The sequence below is a fragment of the Micropterus salmoides genome, unplaced genomic scaffold (assembly GCF_014851395.1).
Source record: "Micropterus salmoides isolate LMB-PRFRI ecotype aquatic unplaced genomic scaffold, ASM1485139v1 Ms_hic_scaffold_13, whole genome shotgun sequence".
Lineage (NCBI taxonomy): Eukaryota > Metazoa > Chordata > Actinopteri > Centrarchiformes > Centrarchidae > Micropterus > Micropterus salmoides.
This window is the reverse complement of record NW_024040374.1, coordinates 7,763,962-7,789,502: the sequence shown is the minus strand read 5'-3', so window position 1 is coordinate 7,789,502 and position 25,541 is coordinate 7,763,962. Positions and strand designations below refer to the sequence as shown.

General features: G+C 39.1%; 1 protein-coding gene across 4 annotated transcripts in view; it reads right to left on the bottom strand.

The window, feature by feature from the left end:
• Window positions 1–25,541, bottom strand: part of lrp8 (low density lipoprotein receptor-related protein 8, apolipoprotein e receptor) — a 182,784-nt gene that overhangs the window by 49,064 nt on the left and 108,179 nt on the right. For all 4 annotated transcript variants that reach the window (XM_038715284.1, XM_038715286.1, XM_038715285.1 and 1 more), the window contains exon 4: window positions 19,584–19,712. In XM_038715284.1, the coding sequence (XP_038571212.1) occupies window positions 19,584–19,712 (129 nt within the window). The remainder of the gene's footprint in view (window positions 1–19,583; window positions 19,713–25,541) is intronic.

Sequence of the window (25,541 nt, the reverse complement as noted above, 5' to 3'; positions counted from 1 at the left end):
CCTCTCTGGGCGACCAACATAGCCACCTCTCTCTCTGTCTCCCTCTGTCTCTCTCTCACCTACCCACACAGTGCGCCAAAGGGACTCATTATGATAATAGGCTATTGGATTCCCTGCTAGCTATTACTGCTAGCATGCTAATCATCCCCACTCAGATCTAAGTAATTTAATTAACATGAGCACATAAACAACATCAGCAGCATCCTGGCAGAAGCTTAGGTGCTTTGGGGGTCACGTAAGGTGCTTGTGCAAACAAATACTTGGGAAAAGTTATTATTAAAGTAATTATTTTAATACTTCTACACACAGCAAGAGGCATTTTGCTTCTGAAAATTATAAACATATTTTTCTTCATCCTAGAGGGTGATTATGTTTTGCTCAGACTAAACACCTTTGTTTTTAATGCTTTAAAGAGTTTTTCATTAAAGCAGAAAGCTTGGTCAGCCAGGTGTGTTGGCTATAAACAGCAAGGCTGGTATAAGAAGCTTGTTAGTATGGTTCCCATTGGGATACCGAGCCGCAAAAAAAGATAGTTTGCTCTCAATAGCCTTATTTCCATTACAGAAACGGGCAGGTGGCTTCCAGTTCATCGAATTTGCGTCTCGTGGAAGAAAACAAATTGAAACACACATTACAAGAGTTTGGGAAGGCATCTAATTTTCTTCTTTAGGTTTTTCCCCATCACTGGATCCCTACACATTTTAGCGTTTGTTTTTGTCACACTGATAACAGAATACAGAAACATGGAGCAGCAATATACATTATGCAAACTGAAAAAAAAACACCTCGTAACCAGGAATCAATGTTATTAGTGACTTTAAACCCGATCCTTCACTATGAGTAAATCAATGTCAATTATTGCTAAACTATTGTTACAAATCATCTTTAAAACATCTTAAACAAATGAGACCATTGTTGAGACAGTTTTTAATGTCTACTGTACCTCAGATCACTGGTTTTGTTACTGAAGTGAAGTTTCTCTTAATATGATCACTGCATTTCCCATAAACCCTGCTGCTTTCTGTTACCCCAATTCTGTAATTTCCCTAAACCAGATACACTTATTTAAAGCCATTCACTTCCTCTATCCTGTGCCATTACGAGAAAGTCTTACAGCCATTTGTGCTGAAAGAAAAGTATAATCTTCCTGGGGTTTTTTTGTCATAAAGGATGTTCCTCTTATCCTGTTACGTAATCCAGAAGATTCCTTTTTAAATAAGACGCTTTGCAATCTAAAAATACTGTGCAGAAGACTTGAAAATGGTGAAATTTGCCTTGCTGCTTCCAAATTAGTGATGCTGTATGATTTAATGTTAATTGCTAACGCTAAATTTGACATCTACCAGCCCTGAAACATTAACATAAATAATGTTCTGGTATTTGCAATTTTCCATGGCGAACTCTATACACACAGGCATTGGGCCACTTCCGCTGTTTGTTAATTTCAATCCCTTGGTCTTCTCAACCGGCAACGTCAAAGCTGACCTACGCCAAGAAAACTCTTATCAATCAGTCAGAGAAGCCGGTCGCTCGGTTAAGACAGGCCAAAAACTAATGCTTAGAAACAGAGAATGGGGAGATTGCAGAGGAGACAGGCGCTCAGAGGAGCACACAGGGTGGTAGAAATATTCTTTTCCCCCAAAAGGGACCCATCCACAAAACAGCAGACAAGCAGATTTAATAGCAGATAAAGGCAGAAACAATAAATGGACAGATTTGACAGGTAACAACCCCCCGCTTCCTTATAAAACCCTTAGAATAGCTTACAACTGCAGTGTTTTCCCAGTTTAATTTGAGCTTTAGATGAATGTGTTGGTGTTGGTCAGGGGGGGTTGGGGGTCCTCCCCCAAGAAAATTTTATGTTTTTCAATGAAAAATATGTAATTTCACATCATATTGGGCCATTATTTTCTCCATATCTCTGAACAAATAGTTGGAAAAGCTAGAGCAGATAATAAATAAACAACACCCAAAGATCAGTCTACTGGAGGAACTACAGCCTTTAGATCTGGAGAAAGTAATTTGGTTGGTTCTGTTGCTCCACAGTGATTTTACAGTGATGGCACGAAGCATGTTTAGCGCATCACCCCCTAAGCCTTAACGGCAGGAAAACCCTGTTAATATTACCTCAGAATCATTATAGATAGGACTGTTCATGTTTGCCTTTTGTGTCTTCATTTTACAGCTTCTGACATTTATCTGTAGACATTAATATAAAAAATAGGCAACATAAACCTCCTCCCTTCTGAGGTGCATTTTATTTGCACATTAAAATTCAAAAAGAAACGTCTCCTCATTAGCTTAAAAGGACTAGTTTGCATCACTAATTAGCTTTACTAAGATCAGCTCCTCCAGTCACCTCCATCCTTTCTTTTCCAAAACCACTTTTTCAGACTGAAAAATAATTTGATCAGTCTGTACAGGACAGAGCTGCAGGCTACAGTTTAGTCTAAGTTTATACCTGATGTTCTCAACATTGGACAAGTAGGCAGTAATAAAATACAGCTTCCAGTTACTTTCTACAAATTGAGCTAATGTTAAGTTACATAGCAGCTATGTAGCTGCTGTAGAAACTTTCCTGCTCAGCTGCGCAGTCTGAAGGGGAGGGGGGATGTTAGCTAACTTAGCGCTAACTGGCTTCACTTTTCCAGCAGGTGGGAAACAACAGACTTTTCTTGGTCTTGAGAAGCTAACACACTGTAAGAGTGTACATTTACTGCCAAAGCATTTTACTCCGCTCGCTTCTACCCTCACTTTCTGCCACGCGGACAATCAAACACTCGCTACGCACCTCCCGATTCAGAGTTACGCTGCTCTTATAACAGCATCTGTCACGTATGTTCTGCATAGAATGAGGAGAGGAAGCGAGCCGAGCACTGAGTGCTGCCGTGCTCGCACAGTGTGCGAGTGGAAACATTTGTAGTGCATAGTTTGATGATCGTTGGAAATTTTATTAGCTGCGGTCGTGATTCAGCAGCGGCGCACCACCGCTCCTGAATGCATATAGGGGAGACACTGAATACTAACTGGACCTCTCAGAAATCCTACTGAATTCAACTAAATGTATAAATAAAGTGCAAGAAGAAAGCTTTCAAAAATAAATAAGTGGTTGAGAAGAGTCAGATTGTGTTACAGAGGTGGACTCCTGACTGTTAATTAAAACACATCCATCCAATGGATTATTTTACCAATTACAATTTTAAATAGGTAATCAGTAATCTGTAACTGATTACATCTTCACAGTAACCTTCCCCACCTGCAGGTGATTGTGTTTAACTCGAGGTCAAAGCTTTCTATCCATACATATCCAGACCCTCCACTAGACAGGTAATAGATAGAGCAGGAAGATAAGGTTCAGCTCATTGACCTTGATCTGAAGGACAATTGAACTGTCTTCCAGCATGGAATTGTCTGAAGCAAGCAGCTATGCATACTGTATGTACACACACACACACACACACACACACACACACACACACAGGAAAAGACTTAGAGAATGCAATGTCTAGGTAGCACACCTAAACGGTCGTACGCAAGCATACCTGTGGACAATTAAACAAAATGTATATGTGGTTGGATATGAATTCAAAAATAAATATGCAACGCAGAGACTAGATATAAACAGACGTGCATACACACCTCACTTCAACCTTTCTCTTTGAGTCACTGAGCTTAATGTTTCTGGAGCGTGGAATCCAATCAGACTGTGGTCTAACATGTCAGCTACTGAGCCGTGGTGTGGAAGCACGTACACGTGTGCAGAAGTATAGACACACATACACACACTTTCGCCCACATAAATACCCATGTCACTAACCTTAGTTCACCAGGTGTGCTAGCAGAAAAAAAACAAATTTAACGACTGCAGCTTTTACAACCAGAAATGGAAATAAAACATTTACTTCCCAGCACTGTGTAAAATGCTACATTTCACCAGAAACAGAAGCATGCTTGCTCTAAAATTACCTAAAAACAGACACTAACACCTGAAGGCATTTTAGTGCAGAGTAGGCTTAATGGGCCGTACAGTAGACAAGCGACATGTTCATCTACTCTATGAAATATCAATATGTACGCCTTATCTTTCACATGAGAGCATCAATAAAAAGCAAATCCGTGTTGAGTCAAGCATGTCTTGTACTGTCAGATACACAAGGGTAATTGCAAACAAATCACCATCTATATTCATGAGGATTGAGGGGCGAAAAAAACTACAAATTCGAAAAGAGGAAAAAAAAATTCTGGTTAATTATTCACTATTTATTAACATACCAGCCCAAACCACATCCACACTTTGGTGCGTGTTTTCATCAGGGCTGTGCATTGTGAATACCCAGTGCCTCAAAACATTATTTTTACATGGAGCTGGGCACCAAACAAGAGCGAGTTTCTAATAGTTCTGCTGGTTTGAAGGTAACTTCAGACCGGTGTTGTTGCATGACCTGTCACTTCCGTTCTCCACTGAAAACTTAACCAGATAAAGCAGGATCCGTTTCACCAAAACAAAGGCAAAATGTCATGGGAAAAAACACACCCTACTATTTTATCTAAAGAAGCTAAATGCCATCAGCAAAAATGCTCCTGTAGTATCAAATACAACGAGGGACTGCAATAGAGGAGTGATGGTGATGCGTCATATATTAATTATTTGTGCAAATTATTATTACTTTTTGTTAGTTTGGTCACTGGAAAATCATCTTATTCATGCACAGTGACAAATGACGAAATGAAACTAATGGTGCAATGTCTCCCAATCAGCAAGTAAGCTCTCTGTCAAGGTCTCACTAATGATGGCTGACCCACTTCCCCACCTCCAAACATACCTGAAATTTACAGGAAGTACAGTTTATAAGAGTGGCTTTACTTGATAACAACTCGAGTACCAACTATTAAAATTACAGGGTGCCAATATTAAATTGCATTAAAGTAACACTGAAAATATTAGGCACATACATAGAAAATCTGACATAATAAATTATAAAAGTTAACATCCTTGTTTGCCCTCCACGTATCCAGAGCGCTCAGACATATCCTCATGTATTGAGTGAGTGTTTTTAAGACAGTTAGTTAATGTAGCATTTGCTGTGTATCAGGCACCATTACCCTTGAAATCATTAAAACAGCAAACCACCAGGAAGAAGGGTGCCAGAGGCGTTGGCATCCCTGCATCTGTAACATGACGGTTGTGTGTTACACACATCTAGAAATGTTAGCCTGCCACTTAGTTAGAGAGCCTATGTTGGAGAAAGAGGAGGAGGATAAGAGGGAGGAGAAACAGTTTTAGATCACATTTTTGATGCAACACATTCTGCAGAAGGGCCAGAGGGGCCCCGAGTGTGTGTCTGTGTGTGAGAAGAGAGACGCAGACAAGTTGACAGTCCCTCTCCAGGGCTCTCACAAAGTATTTATTACTGTTTTGGCTACATTAGACCTTTGAAGCATCGGCACGGGAGGATAGCAGCATGCACCATCACCCCCCCCACACACACACACACTGGTGACCACCAGACAGGCAGGCCCTAAGCCCTCAGCTCTTTGACTTGCTGTAACATAAAAGTGATCCTCTTTTCCTAATGGAATAGACAGACAGCCAGTGAGGAGAGATGAAATTCATAATAGATTCATCACTCACAGACAAATAGAGGCAGCTTCCGAAAAAAATTCACTATCCAACAGCCTGGCCAAATGGGGTTTACCAGGCCAGAGCTGACACAACATCTTTGCAGCACTGGTGGGAAAGTGGCATCTAATATTTCAGGCACCTACTTTGGTTGGAAAATGTGAAAAAAATAAGAAATATGACACAAGATCATGCTATTACCAAACAGAGTGCAGTACTTATATTTTGCACTTTATTATACACTGCACATTTAGTGGAAGCACACTTGTGTAATACCAGCACGCTTATATTACTTAATACACTTTAGGCAATATTTTGTCCGGTAAGTCTGCTAACGTCTCTTAATGGAACAAAGCAAATTTCTTCAAACTGGGATTCAAAACGATAGCTGCTAATGCAGTGAGCAGCTCATTTAACCATTTTGCCTCTCAAATGTTGTGATTACTTTGAACACAATTTAGTTTTAAATAACTTACACTTTAGACAGCAATATGCAAAAAATGCTGAGAGGCAAAAAATGCAAAAGTATATATCTGCAGTGATGACAGGTTAGGTATAATGTGGTTTTGGATTTGCAATAACCTGAAGCTTTGATCTTGTTTGTGGGTGCACATATTTTAGCTGACTATAGCTGTCTCATGTAGTCTACAAAGCTGTTGTGGGTGTTTAGTTGCCGAGCTCCTTGAATTTATCAAAGATGATGGTGCTGGCCATTGTTGAAATTAGCTTTTTTAAATAAAAAATCAGAGATGTCACCATATACTAAAAAGAACATCTGGTCGCAGGTAATACCGAAATTCCAGCTAAAAACCCACTGCTTCATTTTCCACATTATGAAATCACTCATTAACAGATTGTTCAGTCAGTAGCTGTAGTAGTACCTCTCCGGCCTTCCTTGAAAAGTCCTAGTCTTAAAGTACTGTAGCTATCCAGCTTTTTGTTTGATTGCTGTGACTGTTTCTCCTTGTGTTTCAGGACCCCACTCACCTGCCTGCCTGCTTGCTCTTAGCCTGCCACAACAAAACAACACCAGCCAACCAGAGCAGTCTCTCTCAACCATCCAGTCTGCTCTGGTCTCTCTCCACTATTGCTTGCAACTCTCTGCCTTCCTCAATAACATCTCTTACTCATCTCCACAATAAATAACCTTCCCTGTACTTTCAACTGCCTTTGCCTAACTCTGCTTCTGGGTTGAGAATCTGCCAAACGTAACAAGGACTCCAGCAACTACATGCAACTGTATTACTATAAACAAGAAACTGATAAAAACTAACTAAATCACAAACATACATCCACAGCATTTCACCTTCATTTCTAGTACAATCTCCCAAATACAGACTTTGTATTCACCTATGCTGATTAGATTGTCTTTGTTCAGAAAAACATGTCAAACTGAGATCCACTGAAGTAAGACCTCTCTGTATTGTGGCAGTAGAGCCAAGGGAATCCAAGTGAAATGGCAGCTTAGATAAAGAGAAAAATGGCACAAAATTCACTGGGAGACTGTGTAACCTGATTGGTATACACTAGGGAAAGACTCTCTCTTAACTACCTTCATGATGAGTGGAGACTATGGGTACTGAGTATGCACGCACGCACACACGCACGCACGAACACACACACGCACACAGCCCAACAGGGACGGTATACTGAATAGAACAGGATATTTCACACAGTAGAATGACTGTGAGTGTGTGTGTATGTGTGTGTGTACGTGAAGGTGGTTTGTGATGAATGTCCTTGTGTGTTTCTACATAGTTGCAGGAGTCTGTATTAACATGAGTGCACTGTGGATGCCACTAGTCAAAACATTTCATATTTCATTAGATTTCAGGTATTAACTGTAAAATCACTCCATCCTTGTAGCTCCATATAGTTTTAAATCTTATCAGTAGCCCCTGATCTCTCTCCTATGCACACACAACACACAAATACATGGACAGATGCACTCTGCATGACTGTCTGGAAAATAACTGCATTCCCTCCCATAATTGTTAAGTAGTAAATGTATGAATACATTAAAAATAGATAATTGTGATTAAGTGTGATGATTACATCTCCACAATAAATGTTATCTGGATGTGCATTTTATTATGGGTGCTGCATGATAATGACATAATTACCATTTTAGATGGCCTCATCTGATAGAGTTATTGTTTTCCACATTGATTACTCTCCACAGCTAAAACCATGTTTCTTTCTCTATATTAGAATGTATCTACACCTTTATGAAAGACATAGTTCAACCCTACTGGCTGGCTAGAAAAAAATCTCAGATATTCCCTGGACAGAAATATGGAGAGAAATGGTACATATTTCTCATTCTTCACAGAGGCTCTTGAAAGAAATTCTGTATAAAATCTACAAAAATTAATGTTAACTGGACACACTTCTAGCCTGTTGGAAACCACCAGCTATTTGCCCCTATTTCCAGGAAAAACGCCTAAAATAACATACCCAAAATGAATCAGGAATTACTCCTCAACCATTTGGCCTATATGCATAATTCTCCTTTGACCAGGCGAATGTCCATATTTTGGCAACATTTAATGTTTAAATGGACGTTATCTTTAAAACACAGCAAAAACGGCAAAAGTAAGTCAGCAGTCGCGTGCTGCCCCTGGTACAGGGGGCGTCGGTGCTCAGGAGGGTAGACAAAAGCATGCTATAAAACTCAAATGGGAGGTGACAAAATAATTGTTGTATCTGGTAAAATGACATGGTCGTCACTTTAATGGCAAGTACAGTTAATGGGCTAGTACATTGGCTTTACCAGATAGCAGCTAGTTGTTTTCAGCTGGTTAAAAACTAAAGACAATATGTGTTTCTCATATTTTTTATAAAATACAATGTGGGAGAAGGCTCTGACCACACTCGCCTGCTTAAAGTGGTCTTGGTCTGGGTCTATAGGTTACTGGCCAGGGAAGCATCAACATTTAAAGATTCTTCATCTTTGCCTTTTTTATATTCTGTTGCATCTCCCTTATAGGCTGGAGCAAAGTTAAGGTTTTACCTTGGTCAATTTTCAGACCTGTCATCTCCATGTGATTCTGAGAGAGTATGTGCAAGTGTGTGCAGGGGAAAGTACAGGGTTGGGGATGAAAGAGGAATGAGAAATATTCTTAAAAGCTATTGTTGGAAGAAAACCGTCTGCCTGAGTCTGAAGCAAGTGCCTCTGGGTGTGCAGTGAGCCTGTTTGTGTGCTGGTGCTCCAATACATTACACCTACGCACACAGTGAGAGCATTCAAAGGATTCTAAATGAAGGATAACATTATGGGAAGAAACTCTGAGACAAGAAGTTACCACTCTATGTCTATGCAGCCATGTCTTCTAGTGGAAATACGTGTGAAGCGAGATAAAAGAGGCAAAACCACTCACATACTACAAACTATTTTTTTATGTAGGTGGACTCTTCTTCGTCCTCTTTGATCTGTTATCAGTAATGGAATAGAGGCTACTATTTACTATAGCCTACAGCAAGCTGGACTAGAGAAGTTATACAGTGCATGTGTGTAGTTGTTTGGGGGAGGGGATGTGCCAGTTTACATAATTATGTGCGCATGTTTGTGTGTATACAGTTTGTATTTCACAGTGTTCACTCTATTTTTGCTTTTTTGTTCACCAGGACGTTTCCTCCATTTAGAAAGCACTCACAAACTTATATCTGTATAAACACTTAAGACATGACACTTTTTTCACTCCCCATCCTTCTACTTAGTACCAGAATAACACACCTACAACACACACACACACACACACACACACACACACACGTCTGTCTCTCCTATGTCCTGCTATAAAACAACAACTAGCGTATCCCGGGTGGGCATCGATCCAGCAACAGCTTGCTGTAATGTAACACAGCAGTACAAGCTGATGTGAAAACAGCAACAGGTCCCTAGGGCCAGCTGGAAGCTCTCTGACTACTGTCTTTTTCTCTCTGTCGGCATGTCTCTGTGTTTCCCCCACTCCGTCCTAGCAAATACAGCTCTGATAGTGTCTGTGCAGTGAGTACTGACATTGTAGAGAGAAGAAACAAAACTGACTAGATCGAAGTACAGTAAAGCAAAGACAGACAGAAAAAGGCACGAAAAAACCCCATCACATTCATACCTATAGGAAAATCAAGGTTTCCAGATCATCCAGTTAATAAAAAGCGAATAAATGACAATTAAAAAAGAGAGACGGAAGACAAAGCCTTTAATCATGTTATGAGCGTTGTTGTTGCATAGTTTGTCCACCAGAGAGCACTTTTGCAATTCCCCTGATGTTAACACACGTTTGGAACGCCACAAATCCATCATAAAATATAGCAATCAGCTGACTTAACCTGCACATGTACATTTCTACAATTGAATATAAAATATAAAAATGTTTAATATTAAACTGCATTAGGTCATGCTATCTTGGAGCGGTCTTCTAACAAATGTTAGGGACAATCTTTGTTTATGTTGTGTGTTTTTGAAAAGAAAGGGGAAAAAAGATTATCAGCCTATACATAGGAAGATCAAGGTTTAAAATCCTCAAATATCAAAATTGGTATCAGTCTTAAAAATCCCTTATCGGTTGGGCTCTATCAAGGATCAAACGTCGACTCAGTCTTGAGCGTGAAATAGTGTGAAACTATAAAGCATGTTGCAATGTTACATCCTGTGCAGCAATTCAAAGAACATAATTATTAAGAAATTTGAGTAAAACAAAGATAATTTTGTTAAAATCTTCAATTAAAACCTGTTAAATGAAGGTGGGTGATTCCACTACTGGATGGTTAAATCCAGTTGTTATTAGACTGTTTGAGAGCTTGACATTAGCCAAAACACAAAACAAAACGTTTTTTTTTTTGTTTATAAAGGTATATGATGTAAGACTGAAACATCATTAATCAAAATACTCAAAGTCAAAGTTACATAAAGCCACATAAGGTAGTCGGTAGAGGATTTCAAATGGCTGCAACAGTTTAGCATAATACACAGTAAGCAGGGCTTAAAGCAAGAAATTTTTCTGTGCGTGAAATGTATTCGGGGTTTATGATTAGGGGTCTGACATAGACTTAGCTCACGAAACATGAAGAAACACAATTCTGGGTTCACAAGAAGAAGACAAGAATATAATTGTACACTGATAAAACATTCAATGTGGAATATATAAGGTCTGGGGGTCCTCCCCAAGAAGATTTTGAGCATTAAACAGTTGATTTCTTGCATTCTGGTAACATTTTCTGCCACCACCTATAATCAGTGCTTTAAGTGGAAAATATAGGTGCTGGTACTTAGTGCTACTAAACTATTTTTATGGTCAGAACAAACACTTAATACCAAACAGTGGATCCAGTGTTTCCCATACGTTCATTTATTTGTGGCGGCCCGCCACATATTGATTTAAAATTTTTTTTTACTAGGCCTATTTAAAATCGTATTTGATCGTATATGCAGCAAATAACTGTCAACATCGCTGCACAATTCTGTCCAACACAACGCTGTCGGACACTCAGCTTAAAAAAAGTTATTAGCAAGCACGTAAGAAGCCTAGCTTATAAGAAGAGCCAACTTAACATTAGAATACAGCTGGGTTGTCGAGGTTAGCTCGTTGGGAAACACTGGGATCACTTAACAAATCTGAGGTAAAACATTCAAAACCATTATGATTAAGTAAATTTCAATTAAGTAATCTTTTTTTCAGTCCCTTTTCCTCAACAAATTAAATTGCTGATTTGTCCGTGATTCAAATGAATTAAATCAAACACTTATTGTTTTATTGCCTAGCCCTGCTGGTACTCCCCATTCACATGGGATCTCACGGCTGCATGAAAGACACCGAGATTCTACCTGTTCCGTCTCCGCCGACAGAGATTAGCAAACAGGCGAGAATGGGAAATGCAGAAGTAACTTACTGGTATCGGTGGCCCAATTCAAGCACTGCCTGACTATTATCAAAACTGACACCACTTATCTGTGAAGCCGTACTCCACCGGTGAATTACATTCTGACAAAAATGGCCTTGTTACGTTGGCAAAAGTCCAGACGATCCAATCCAGTAAAATATTTGGTCCAAAACTCATTATTATATCAATAAATACACACGGACGGCTATTGCGTCGCTTTATATTAGCCTAACTACAGCTAACATGTAAACAAAAAAACGCGTCTACACGTGACCTGTTGAGTGACACCTTAGTTGACCCAATAGAAACTTCCATGCCCTGTCCACGGCCTACAATAGCCAATGAGTGTCCATGTAGCCAGGAAGTGGCAGTCCCCTTTCTTTTGTGTCTACACCGACACCGAGCCAGACTGGCGCTTCACACACACACACACACACACACACACACACACACACACACACACACACAAAAGTAAAAAAATATGCAAGAATATTTTCCACAGACAGTGAGTGAGTGTCCGTTGGCTTTAATCTGTCTGTCCAGTTGGACAGATAAGTTTATCAGGCATTCTCAATTAGACAGAAGATTTAAGTGGGAGCTACAGCATGTTCTATAGGTGCTAGCTGATCTAATTAAGGTAACTCCATCACATATATTAGCATGCTAGCCATGTTGACATGATGACAGTAATAGCTCTCTAAGGATCAGAAATAGCCAGTCTGACTGTGATACAGCTAAGCTGCTGCTATCGCTGGGTTACAACACATGGATGAAAGTATTGGAGAGAGGGAGAGGATGTAGCGAGTGGGTAAGAACAACAGAAAAAAAACTATGATGACAAAAACACAGAGAAAAAGAGTTTCAGTTACAAAAAGTCTACTTTCTTCTTCCCCAGGTTTTAATGACACAAACAAAGAAGTCACATTTAATTATTAGGCAATTCATTCCCTTGCTTGTGGACAATTTAATCAACTCAACTTCTTAATTCCCACACTGCCACACATCTTTTTGATGCATTGAGATGTTTGGGGAAAATCACCAAATCCATGACATTTAAGTATGCATGACCCTTTTAGGTTTGTGGAAATGTAAACTTCTCTGGAGATCAACCTTAAGCAAGCTGGACCACTCCAACACTCGCTGATTCAGCACCTCAACTGTCCAACTTGTTGAAATTAAAAATGAAGTGTTGAGCAGGTAAAGAACACTTTTCAATTGTGTTCTGTTTTAAATCTTCATATAATATGAAAAAAATGCAAACTTAGTATTCAGCAAACAAAAGGAAGGCCATCCGTCATGTTAACACCCCCTTTACTCAAACATAAAAAAATGTGTTACCTACACACACACCCACCCTGAAGCATGCAAACACTGCTAGCAGCGGCTGTGTGCCTAAATTAATGTGATTTCACATTAACATAAATTAAAGGCTCATAAACTTTCTTAAGAAGCCTCCTCTAAATGTAATAAAGAACCTCTCTTCCTGGATCCATGTTTTATTCAACATTTAGATATGCTCAATTAGCAGCCCTAATTAACGTTAGCTGTATTCCAATTGTAGCTGCCGCTGGAGGGAGGGATGGACAGAGTGCAGGGAAGATCAGAGGTGGAGGAAGAGGGTGGTGGGGAGGATGAAGGGATGGATTTAACAGGGTAAAAGCAGTAGATTTAAAAAAAATAGGTATTTTTTGTATGGGTTAAATGATAGAATGAATGTGTAGATGGATAGTGTAGTACTGTATATACACACTTTCTACAATGCAGAGTAAACATTATAGCTTTAATATGGCTTTTAAAAACTTTCATTAGCATTTCACCATTAAGCTTATTTAGCATGGAACACACAAGCTCCCAACAACAGCTTCATGTGTTGTTGTTTTTTACAAATAATTTCTGTTGTTTTCCTATAGACCTTTTAGAGATAACAGTCTGCATAAGACTAATAACCCTGAATGGGGGCATGTGTTGCCGAAATGTTGACATTGCCAGACAGAGCAGAGCCATTCATGGAGTATTTTACTCCCAAATGGTATCAGATTGCTTTGTCACGTAGCTGTGTTTTGTTCTGTATCACAATAGTCAACATCTCTCCTGACAAGAATGAATCAATTTTCCAATAATGATGAATGTATAGTATGAGTGTCTGATTATTGTTTATATCCCTTATATTTTAATAAATGTGGGCTGAGTGACAGGAGAGGAAGAAGGTAGACTGATAAACCTGACTTTTCATCTTTTTTATAAAGTGGTGATGAAATGTTTGTTTCCCATTGCAAACATTTATATTATTTTCTTTTGTCTGCGTCTCACCATTGTGCATTATCGGTGTGAAACTAAATATGATGATTAGAAGGAGTCTTGTCATTGTGTAAAAAAAGAAAACTATCATCTTTTTTTTTGCCCCATAGAAAATCAGAGCCTAGGTATAACACAACTTAGGTATCCATACAAATATGTAAACACATGACAAAAAGTGTGTCAAAATATAATAATATCTTAAGAATCAGTGTAACCTACTTAACATATCACATAATATATTACATGAGCAGTGGGAGATGTTTTTACAGATATTTTGATGCTGTTTTACAGTTTTTCTTAAATTAAGGTGAAAATAAATTTTGTTTTGTGAGAGATATATGCTTGTGCCATTCGACACATGGGACCAGACACAAAAGATAGCTACCGGGTTTGTTACAAAAACACTGTTTGATTATCTGAAATGCAGCACTTTGCTGCTAGCAACATTGTTATATAATGTGAATATGTCTTAGGATAGTAACAACTTCAAGTGATTTTATTTTTGCACACATGTATACAGTTTACTGAAAAATTCACCTACACGTTGATATAAAAAAACCCCAGAGCCAATGGATCCATTGTGTGGCCTTTGAAGTAGACTTCTATATAGTCAGTTAACACAGGTCTTTTTCCATAGATCAGATGAACTTAACATCACCACCACCTTCATCTCTAAATGATAGATCAAAAGCTGATTTCTCCAGGTTATTATAACAGCATGACTCCCATAACACGTGCACACACACACATATACTCTGAAAGCATCAGGCAGGAAATCAATTATCATCGAGACCCATATGAAACATTTCAAAGCTGTATTAACCACTTCATTTTCCACTGCAGTCAGGGAGAAAGGCTCACACAGGTCAGACAGATGAAAGGCAATGGAAAGAAAACATGGTGTCTGATTGCCCTCTAAGTCAATACACAAGAATTAAAAGAGAATAAAAAAGTGAGTGCGATGGGCAAGGCGAGAGAGAGAGAAAGCACTGTTGTCTTTAGAGAGACAGACATGGTATGTGAACATTGCAATGGCAGCTCAGGTTACACGACTAAATCAGCTGTGGCTGTTGTTTTCATCAGGTCGTGGCCACAGACTCCCTTATGTGATGACTCTGAGTACTAGCAGCCTGCAATCTAACAACTTCCAGACAGAATGGAAATGAATGAATGTGGGGAGAGACACAGAGAGAACCATTCAGAGAAAGTGATGACCAACAATAGGGGACAACTCTATTGGGAGTGAAGACATATATATATCCACCTGGCAAGAACATTTAAACACATCTTATGAAATGTGGCGAAATTGAGATAAATTATAAATGTCTAGTGTTTGCATCTTGTGTTGAAGCAAATGCTACAACAAGCATTCTGAATGTCATTGTGAATGGGAGCTGTTTATTATCAGGCAGTCTGTTGGTGTTCACAGCTTTTAACATGAATCAGAACTCAGAGAGATAAAGAATGTAAAAGAAAAAGAGACAGAGGGAGAGATGACTAGATGGGAGACAGAAAATTAGGTTTAACCAAGCGGCAACCTTCAGGTCTGAGAAGTGAAGTCAATGTGGAATTGTCTTAGGGGGCGACTCCACTGGTTGTGAGATTGCATTGGAGTCTATGAGAAAATTACCCTTCTTCTCATTTGATTTATTACCTCAGTAAACACTTTGGGTTTATGGTCTCAATCGCTAGTTTCAAGTTTCATTAATACAGCATTAAGTTCATTTTGTAAATTATGGTCCCATTTAAAGCAAAAAACACAATAAAAGGGTGTAAGCTTTAGGGCGTGGCTAACACCTGTCGATAAAGGCGAATCTTGTCCACTGCACAGTGTATAGTTACGGTGTGTTTTCAGTTCATGAAAGTTAAGTGTAAGACTATGGCCGACTAAAAAGGTGTTGTTCAACAGTTGGTTCTACTAAAAAAAGTCTATTATGTACTGTACATTTGTTTAAAGCCTGTGTTTTGCTAGCCAAAATTAGAATCCCACAGTTAATGTGATTTACGGATGCACCTTGTTAACCAAGCTAGCTACCTCCACCCTCTCATCCAAATATGGTCACTTCTGGTTCTAAAGAAAAACAACCTGCCGACGGCCAAAGCGCCAAACTCCAGGCTTCAAAACAGTAGTCCACAAACCACAAAAATGCAAGACTGTATGGCTGCAGCCTCCCGTCTCACACCCTCCCACGTGGTGCCTCCCGCTAGCTTCTACGTTGCAAAATAAAAGTTTGCGTCTGGTTCGTTCTGTCTTCCTCTTACTTGGTGTTTTTGAACTGAATAGTTACGGCAATCATGCGAATGAATAAAATACTTAATAAAATATCTGTCAATAAGATAAATGCAGACTTTCATGCTAATGAATAAAAATATGTCCGTCTATAATTTAAATACAGACGTTAGATAGACTAAAGATCCATTTTGTGATCGTTATTATATTGTATTCCAGCAATCTGGTAGAAAGATTGTTTTAAACGTAGTTTTAAATCCCGCTGGAGAAATTCCTATCCACTGCTGTTACAGTATTAGACGGGCCCTATGCTTGCAATTATATTTGCAGCGATTTCCCTATTAAGTGTGGAAACAATATAGGATACAGAAAACGTATAAAAACGAGTCTTGGAAAGAGTATAACATGTTTATTATTTTATTCTTCATTATCACTGTCCTCCCACACATTCGCAGAAATTGCTGCAGGGTCCAGGGTGGGGAAGTATAGCTACAGTATCTATGGCCAAATTGTAATTTAAAAGTTTATACGTTTTTCAATTGATTGCACTTGCACGTGACGCCGACACTTTCTCCTTCTGCTGCTGCTTCTTCTTCTCTTGATTAACACCAGATTGCAAACAACGTTTAGGTGCATACCGCCATCTATCTGTACAGGAGTGTGTAACCCAAACATAATTGGCGATTTCCATTTTGACACTTGAAATTACATTTAAAAACAATATTTCTAAAAGATTGATGGAATATCATTATAATAGCAATATCATTAGCATGATAGTCTGCGTTTATCAGGTCAAAAACACCAAAGAACGAGGTAGAAATGTTGAACAAGACGCAAGCTTTTATTTTGAAATGTAAAAATTAGCGGAAGGCACCAGGCGGGAGGGCATGAGACTCCAAGCTGCAGCCATACCCGTCTCCAAAAATGGATGACGTCACAGTGGCTACATCTACTTCTTTTATACAGTCTATAGGTTTAAGCCACAATGCTGCAAAACATAGGATGCCTCAATGTAAATAAAACTGAAGTAAAAACTGACCTTTAACAGCGTAGAGTGGGCATGAAATGTACTTACAATGTATCCATGTGACTGGTGTGGTGAGCTTCTGGCATTTATATTCATGGTTTAAATGGAGCATGTTACAGTAAACAGCAGTAGCTTAATAATATTAGTTAATACTATAATAGTATTTAACATACATTTGGGTGTTTCTGTTTTAGCTAGTTGTTGTTAGATTACCATGCTCATTGCTTCAAATACCCTGGGGGTACCTAGGGTATTTGAAGCAATAAGATTACACAACTTGAAATTAAAATTAATTAAAATTTTGATATCATTTTATCTAAATTGCCTCTGGAATCAGTGAAGTTCATTAAACATGGTAGTTTCACTTACTATTTTATACATCTTTGGTTGTGACCATAAGGGACAGACTGAGAGAATTTAACAGTATCCAGAAGCAGTCTTACAGTGTGTGTACTTAATTATACGTGCTTGTGCAAGTCCCTAGTGTGCATGCTTGCATTTTAAGCATCACTTTCAGCATGAGAATGTGTGAATGTCAAAGTGCCTGAGCGATGATGGCAACATTATGGACACTGAGATGCATCAGACACATACACACACAACCTTGTAGTTCTATTCTATCAATAACTCTTTCCTGCTACATTCACTGTATCTTTTTCATTACAATAGTGACAATAACAGGCCAGAATGACTTCACCTTCACTCCACAAAAGTGTAATTACTCTGAAGATCCAAAAGTTGTCTCAAAGATCCCCACATAAAGATGTTTATACAAAAAGTCAGAAACTGGCTGTACATATACATTTAAAGTGGTTTATTTTTCAATCTAACAATACACAGGTAGGGATGTGGGGAATGTAATGGGAAAATATTACATGTAATCTATATTCTTCAAAAAAATGCTGTGTGTGCATGTGTGTTTAAAATCAATACAGCTGAAGGCCAGATGTTTATGCTGATGAAAATCAATGCCCTTTTCGCAGCTTTGATGCCAGCTGTGACGATGTAGGCTAGATAATGTGATTGAGTGTGAGTGTATGTGTATATAAAAATACAAAAGGGTTTTGCGGGTGAGGGTGTTGCATATGAAGTGTGTGTATGTCTGTGGTTTGTTCACAAAACTATTGTATAGATTTCATATAAAGGAAGCTAAACCTTGTGTATGAGCATATCACATTGCATTGGTGTGAGTATGTTTTTGAATGTCAGTCCATGTATGTTAAAATAGGAAAAAGTGGTGTATAAGAGAAGTCTTGAAAGATACACAACTGGTTTTCTCTTCTGTAAAACACCATTGGTCCAACTCTCCCAGTCTGCATAATGACCTGCTTTTCCCCATTTCCAGCTCATCAAGCAACAGCCAAGAACAAGCAGATGATTGCAGGGATGAAAAACAGATCATGTTTGACATCTCTAGACACATAACACAGAAAATATATATAAATAAATGAAAAGATGAAACATTCAACTTTTCTGGCAACTTTGACGTTGAGTTAAAAATACTCCTGGCTGCTTTTTGGACTAGATTTTTTACTGAATCTTCAAATATGTGACAAGCCAGGTGACTGGGTTGAAACTTCTCTGCATGGTTTGTATACCTCATATCCGGTAAAAGCCACATATACCCAGTTGACATTTTTTTAAGTATTCTTTTAGATCTGAATTTAAGATTGATCATCACGGCAGGGTCTAAAAAACCTTCTGTAAAAACACATCATGCAATGTAGTTATTACTGAAACAAGAGGTGCCTTAATACTACATTTCTTGAAACATTATCACATGGGACCTTTTTCTCATTTTTCCACTTGTCTCTGGTTCTCACCTCCGACATAACAATTTTCAGTCTTCTATTTTTTGTTATCATTGTTTCTCTGCTCACCCCTGCTGTTCCTGCCTCCTTTAAAATCGTCAACCTCTTTAGCAATTGAACAGTTTGCAAGGTCTTCAGTTTGCAAAAGAGAGGTGTACAAGTATGTTATTCAGTGCTATATTATGCATTTTCCAAAATTTAATATCCATCATTTCATCACGTGAAAAATAAATAGTTTTTGTCAGTTGAGCAGATAGGAAAACACGTTCTACAGATCATGCAATTTGTATTCTGTATTAATCAAAGAGAGCACATGCAGTAAACAAATAGCAGAAAATGAGTACTCTGTACCGAGAACACTGGATTCACTAATGATGTCATTTAACCTCCTGCAAAACAATTTTCTTCATCATCTCTGATGCCAGCAGCCAGCAGTGACTGGAAAAACACAACTGCAGTTTACTCGTGTCACATTATTTCTGGGTAATAAAGTCCTTCAAATATAAGAAATGTAGTTTTGTTCTTTTGAAAGCATCTGTTAACCCTGCAAAGCCGCATTGTGAAGCTTAAAATGTAGATTATTTAGTTTAAGGCTTTTCATACTTTTGCCCACAGTGCTTGACAAGAAATGAAAGTTAAGTTCAAAGCAAAACTCTTCCAAGCTTTTTTCCCATCCCCTCCATCCAACATTTCCACCACGCAACACAAACTCACCTGCAGCACACTGCTCTTCATCTGCCCCGTTCTCACAGTCCCTCTCGCCGTCACATCGCCACGACAATGAAACACATTTGCTGGCAGCCCCTCCGCAATCAAACTTCTCTGGTGGACAGGTCTGTCGGCCTGTTGTGAGGGTAGAGGCAAAAAACAGCAAGGGAGATAGCATAGAGGTGGAAGACAAGGAGGGGAAAATGAGAGAAGAAACAGGGAGCAGGCAAAAGATAGAAAGAGAAGGGACAGCCAGTCAATGAAACAGTTTGATAACTTAGTTATCTGGTTGCTCAAATCGATTCCCCCTCAAAGGCCTGCAATTAAACTAGACACAGTGACAGAAGAACAAAGAAGCAGGAGCACTGTCAGGCAGACACAAAGCAAGGAAAATACACACACACACACCAAAAAAAGACATGAAACACAGACAGGAAAATACACTAAAATCAAGACATGAAACACACAAGCACTATTTTATATGAACTCATAGTTCTGTATATATAAAGGATGCTCATTTTCATCATAAATTAAACTAAAAATTATTTATTATTTATTAATTCATTTATTGTTTGACAAAACAAGTAAAGGTTGAAAACATTTTTTTTTTTTAAAGTGAAATCTCAAAAGCTCAAAGTGACATTTACAAAATTACTTGATTTGATTGACCCAACACTAACTAATGCAGTTGCCCCCACAGAGTTTCAGATTACAATGATATAAAAAAAAAAGAGAAAATCAGCAAATGCTCGCATATCAGAAAACTTTTGCTTAACGGCATACACAATGAATTAATTATTAAAATTGTTCTAAACGATTAATCAATAATCGCTTCAGCACACCGAAACACATCAAATGTAAAACTTAAATGCATTAGAATACAGATTGCATATAGGCCTATACAGTGCTGTGTTTTCTTTCATATGGTAAACTTTATTAAAGAGGTCATATTATGCTTTTTGGCTTTTTCCCCTCTCCTTTATCGAGTTATATACCTTTTTTGTGCATGTAATAGGTTTGCAAAGTGAAAAACCCCACAGAATCTCCCACAGAAAAAACTGCTCTGAACTGCCTGAAAACTGCTTGTTTGCAGTTCAGCCTTTTCTTCTGCTTTGCTATGACATTACAGCGAAATATGCGTCATAATGCTCTCCTAGCAACTACTCCGACACGCCCTCAAAAACACACTGGTGGAAAAACACTCTGAGCTACAGCACACAATGACAAGACGTCCACCAGCTGCCTCTCCTCTCCCTTCCAAACATTAGCCACCCTCCAGGCAGTCAATGAGGCAGTCATAAAGTTGTTACTGTGAGGTAGAGACAGTGCACAGTTAAAACTTTTTGGATACATTTGTTACTAATTAATCACTCACCACTCTGAAATTCTTGCTCCAGTCCATGTTTCTACGCTGGTAAAGGGAACATATACAGCTGAACCGAAGCCGTGTTTACTGGATTTTCAGGGTCCGCACTACTCTGCTTCTGATTGGCTTGTAGTCCTTGACTAGGAACTGCATATGTGCAACTCCCAACAAAGATCTTTTAGAAGTGAGATGCATCACTCCATAGCTAAAACAGGGCGTTGAACACACAGGGTGAAAAGATGAGCTGCAGCAATATGCAGTATGACAAAAATATGGTGTTTTTTTGAAAGTGAAACCATGTAAATCTATTTTGATACAACCCCTAAATAAAATTATTAACCTGAAAATGAGCATAATATGACCACTTGTAAGTGAATGAAGTGAAAAAGCACACACACACACACACACACACACACACACACACACAGTGTGTGAGTGATAAAGTGGTCCCTCCTGGTAAAAGCCCATTACAGTAGAGAAGGCCATTGTTCCTACATGTGTAACCCATCGGGTTGGTGCAGGGAAGAAAAATACTGCTGCCCAATATATCAAATTTACACCGAGTCCCCTGAGCAAATCCCTGTCCCTTCTTCCAGCAACCCACTACACTCCTTCACCCTGCTTCATTCCCCCACTCACCTGCCTCTCACAGTCTCTCACTCACTCACTCACTCACTCACTCACTCACTCACTCACTCACTCACACACACACACACACACACACACACACACACACACACACACACACACACACACACACACACACACACACACACACACCATGGGGACTCTAGTCCCAGATTACATTACAGAGCTGTGTCAAACTCAACTCTATCAATTATACATATTTGACCACCAGAATGCTTCTTGGCAGCCAGCTTGAGTGATACTCTGTGTGTGTGTGTGTGTGTGTGTGTGTGTGTGCCACAGATCAATAGTACCTATGGGATTTGCCCAATTTGGTCTCATTCTCTATTTTAATCATCTCATATTTCTTTCTTCTCATTTTTATTTTTAACAGTACTGAATAAACTGCTGCCATTCCAACAAAGCCCCTCATGGAGGGACGTTGGGAGCTTTGCTGGAAGTTGGCAGGATTTTGTCTCCAACTGTGCGGTCTACGTTGCCAGGCTCTACACCATTGAAAAAGTAGCTACTTACATTTTATTTTTCTATAAAAGTGGACAGGTCTGGGGGTTTGTATTCCTCTCTTCCCCTGTCTTTTGCTGGTTTTGATCTTTTGGATGACCACTCCCCCACTTAACCCTGTCAATACTCTTTCTACTGAATATCAGGGTCTTGTGTGAGCATCTTTTCATTAACTATCTCCCCCAAATTAGGTTCCCCCCAGCATTTAAAAGAAGAAAAGCCTCCTGCAAATCCCCTTTAAGAGAGTGAACAAGGAAGCACCCTATTTGCACAGAGATTCAGGTTAATGCGATGCTGTGACTATGAATATCAATGGGAGGATGCAGTAGGTGTGTTAATGTGAGGAAGGAGGCCAGTGAGTTACTGTTTAATAAATTTAAGTGTGTGTTGGTGGGTGTCTTGTAGATACTGTACAATATACAGTAGATAATACTTGTGTCATGTTTCTTATTATTTACCAATTCTAAGTGTGTATGTATTTGTGTGGGTCAGCGAGTCCAACGGTTACTGTCGGAGACTTTCTCAAACAAAAATAATCACCCCCTCCCACGGCTCAGTCCACTAAGTGTCTGATTGACAGCTGTGTTAAAAGGATGTAATTTGTCTGACTGACCATCTTGGGCCTAAGAGTCCAGAAGGGTAGTGTCATGGATCAGCTGCCAATCAAATGAGTGAATACAGACAAGCAAGAACAACAAAAGAGCGCCACCGACATCAAATATGACAAAATCAATTAGATGATTTTCAGCCCAAGAGTAATAATGTTTATTAAATGAAAGGGACAATTCTAATGTCCTATTATTACGCGTTTAAGTAATAATTTCCTCTATTAAAATGTCTGCTCAGCTGCACTCTGATGGCCTTTGATATAATACTATAGCAGCTCTATCACTACATTCATACAGTCCATGAAAGGTTTTTCTAGCCAGAGTACTGCAGCCCATTCAAAGAGAAAATTGGTATGTGCAAACTACGAGAAGTGTTTCACATTGCCTGCAGAAGCAAGAGCAGTTTGTTTGAAATAAACAAAATTTGTAGTACATGAAGGTAATTAGCATGATCAACAACATCCAACAAGTCTGCACGGACAAAGAAAAATATGGCAACTAAAGAGATAAAATCTAATTTGTCTGCATTTCTAGATCACATGAACTCAGTGAAAAATCACGTTAAATCACATTTAACTACCACTGTAATGCACATGTAATCAAAATCACAGAAAAGAAATCATCTCAAGCATTTTTTAAACAAGGTTGTTGAGGTCTGACTTTGCCAATCCAGATGGTGATGGTGTTGATAATGAAGTTGTAGTCAAGGTACTTTTCCCAGACTTCTGAATGTCAGTGCTTGGAGTTGCCCTCTCTCTTTGCTCTGCTCTCACTAAATGCTGACAGGTGTATCCAGAGCAGAGCAGACACTGCGGAGCATTGATGGACATTTGTGCCTGCAAATATATTGCAGACTATAATCATATTGTAGGCCAAGTGCATATACACACACAACGTTCTATGCAACCTTTTTACATATAAGGTATACACATGTTCATAGAAGCAGGCACATGCACACAAACACATACATAACCAGAGCTCCTTACAGCTTTGAATCCTTCTCAGCTGCCAGTCAAAAGTATTTTACTGTATTCAGTATTCTTTAGACTTTGTGTTGAATGAATATTTCATGGGCTATAAAACTCTTACGGCACAGAGACAAACACTGGACTGTTAGCAGCCAGCTAGCTTGCTTACTGCCAAGGCCTACAGCGAATAACAGCTGAGGAACTGATGCTAGCCATGCACCAGTGGAGCTACTTAGTGATGAGCATTAAGAGATGGTGGTTGGACATGGCAGCTCCCAGGTGTGTGTATGCATTATCGAGTGAGTGTGAAACAGGGTCAAAACAAGCATCATTGAATGTATCCAGGTTATATCAAGAAAAAGCAAACAGATAAACATACACAACTGGCCTGGATGACCAGGTCAGACCTTTTCCTTCAACTTCCATTTCTGTGACATATACAAACATATGAATCTCAATAGATTTAGCCCTGTGCCCTTTTAATTATGCTGTAACACACTAATATATTTATTTCACAGTCACCCTAGGTTAGCAGTAATTTGCCTGTCAAATTACTCACAGGACTGAGCAAGGTGCTTTCTCAGTATGATATGGCATTAGAAAGTGGCAGGGGATAAGATGAGATTCACACATTATTTTTATGGAATTTTTGTTCTGGGGAAGTTTAGCTACCTAGAAGATTAGATTAGAGACATTAGCACTAACCCTAAAAAAGACACATGGATCCATCACTATAACTATTTCTCTGGCAAATGCTACAATGTGTTGCCTAACCTGAGCGGAATGCCAAAGTAAAGTGTATTTGTGGGAAACACTGAATGAACTACCGGCACGGTGTGTCCCTCCATGTTGTTGATACCTTGTGAGTAAACGGCTGCGTGCAGACACACAGGGAAGGGCGGCGCTGCGCAGTGAGGGAGAGGGAGGAGCAAACGCTGGCAGGACTTAACAGAAGTTAACTCAACATCAAACTATATCGGTACAAACAGTATTGTCTAATTTCATATCTCTTTTGAAATTATATCGGTATATATATTATACTGATATACTGCCCAGTCGTAACTATAACAAGAAGAACAGGGAATATGCTTTATTACCCTTTTAATGACTTTATCCATCCATCCATCCATCCATCCATCGTCATACGCTTATTCTGCGTACAGGGTCGCGGGGGGGGGGGGCTGGAGCCAATTCTAGCTTACATCGGCCAAAAGGCGGGGTCCTGGACTAGGGATGAAACGATTACCGGTTTAACGGTAAACCATGGTAAAATTCCCGACGGTTATTATTACCGTACACATTTTAATTACCATGATAACCGGGTACGATTAACCACACTGTTATAAACTCACGGCAAACGCGGTCCAGCGTCTCCCAGAAGAATGCGAGCATGTGCAGAATGTAACGTGGGTATGTTTGGGTCAATGACAACACGGCTAAAGACAGCGCTGCAGAGATTTTTGTCACCCTGAAGTCCGGTCGTATTTTAGTTTTTATGAGAGAATTGAGGGAAACTTGATTGAAGAAAATTACCTTATAGTGAACCTAGGGTGAGTGAACATGCAAACTCCACACAGAAAGGCTGGGGCAACCAGGGTTTGAACCCACCACCTTCTTGCTGTGAGGCGACAGCGCTAACCACTGCATCACCGTGCTGCAATGATGACTTTATGTTTGAATTAAATACATTAAAGTCTTCTGCTTTTGATACAGCATCTGTCTGTATGCATTAGCTAAATGTTGCAAACCAGATTCACATTCAACATTTTTTGAAGACCTCAAGCTCTTATGGAAACTGCATTACGTGTACATGAACTGGCACAAAATGAATTTGCATTGGTTACAGGAAAGAGGTTACAGAATATGCGTAAAA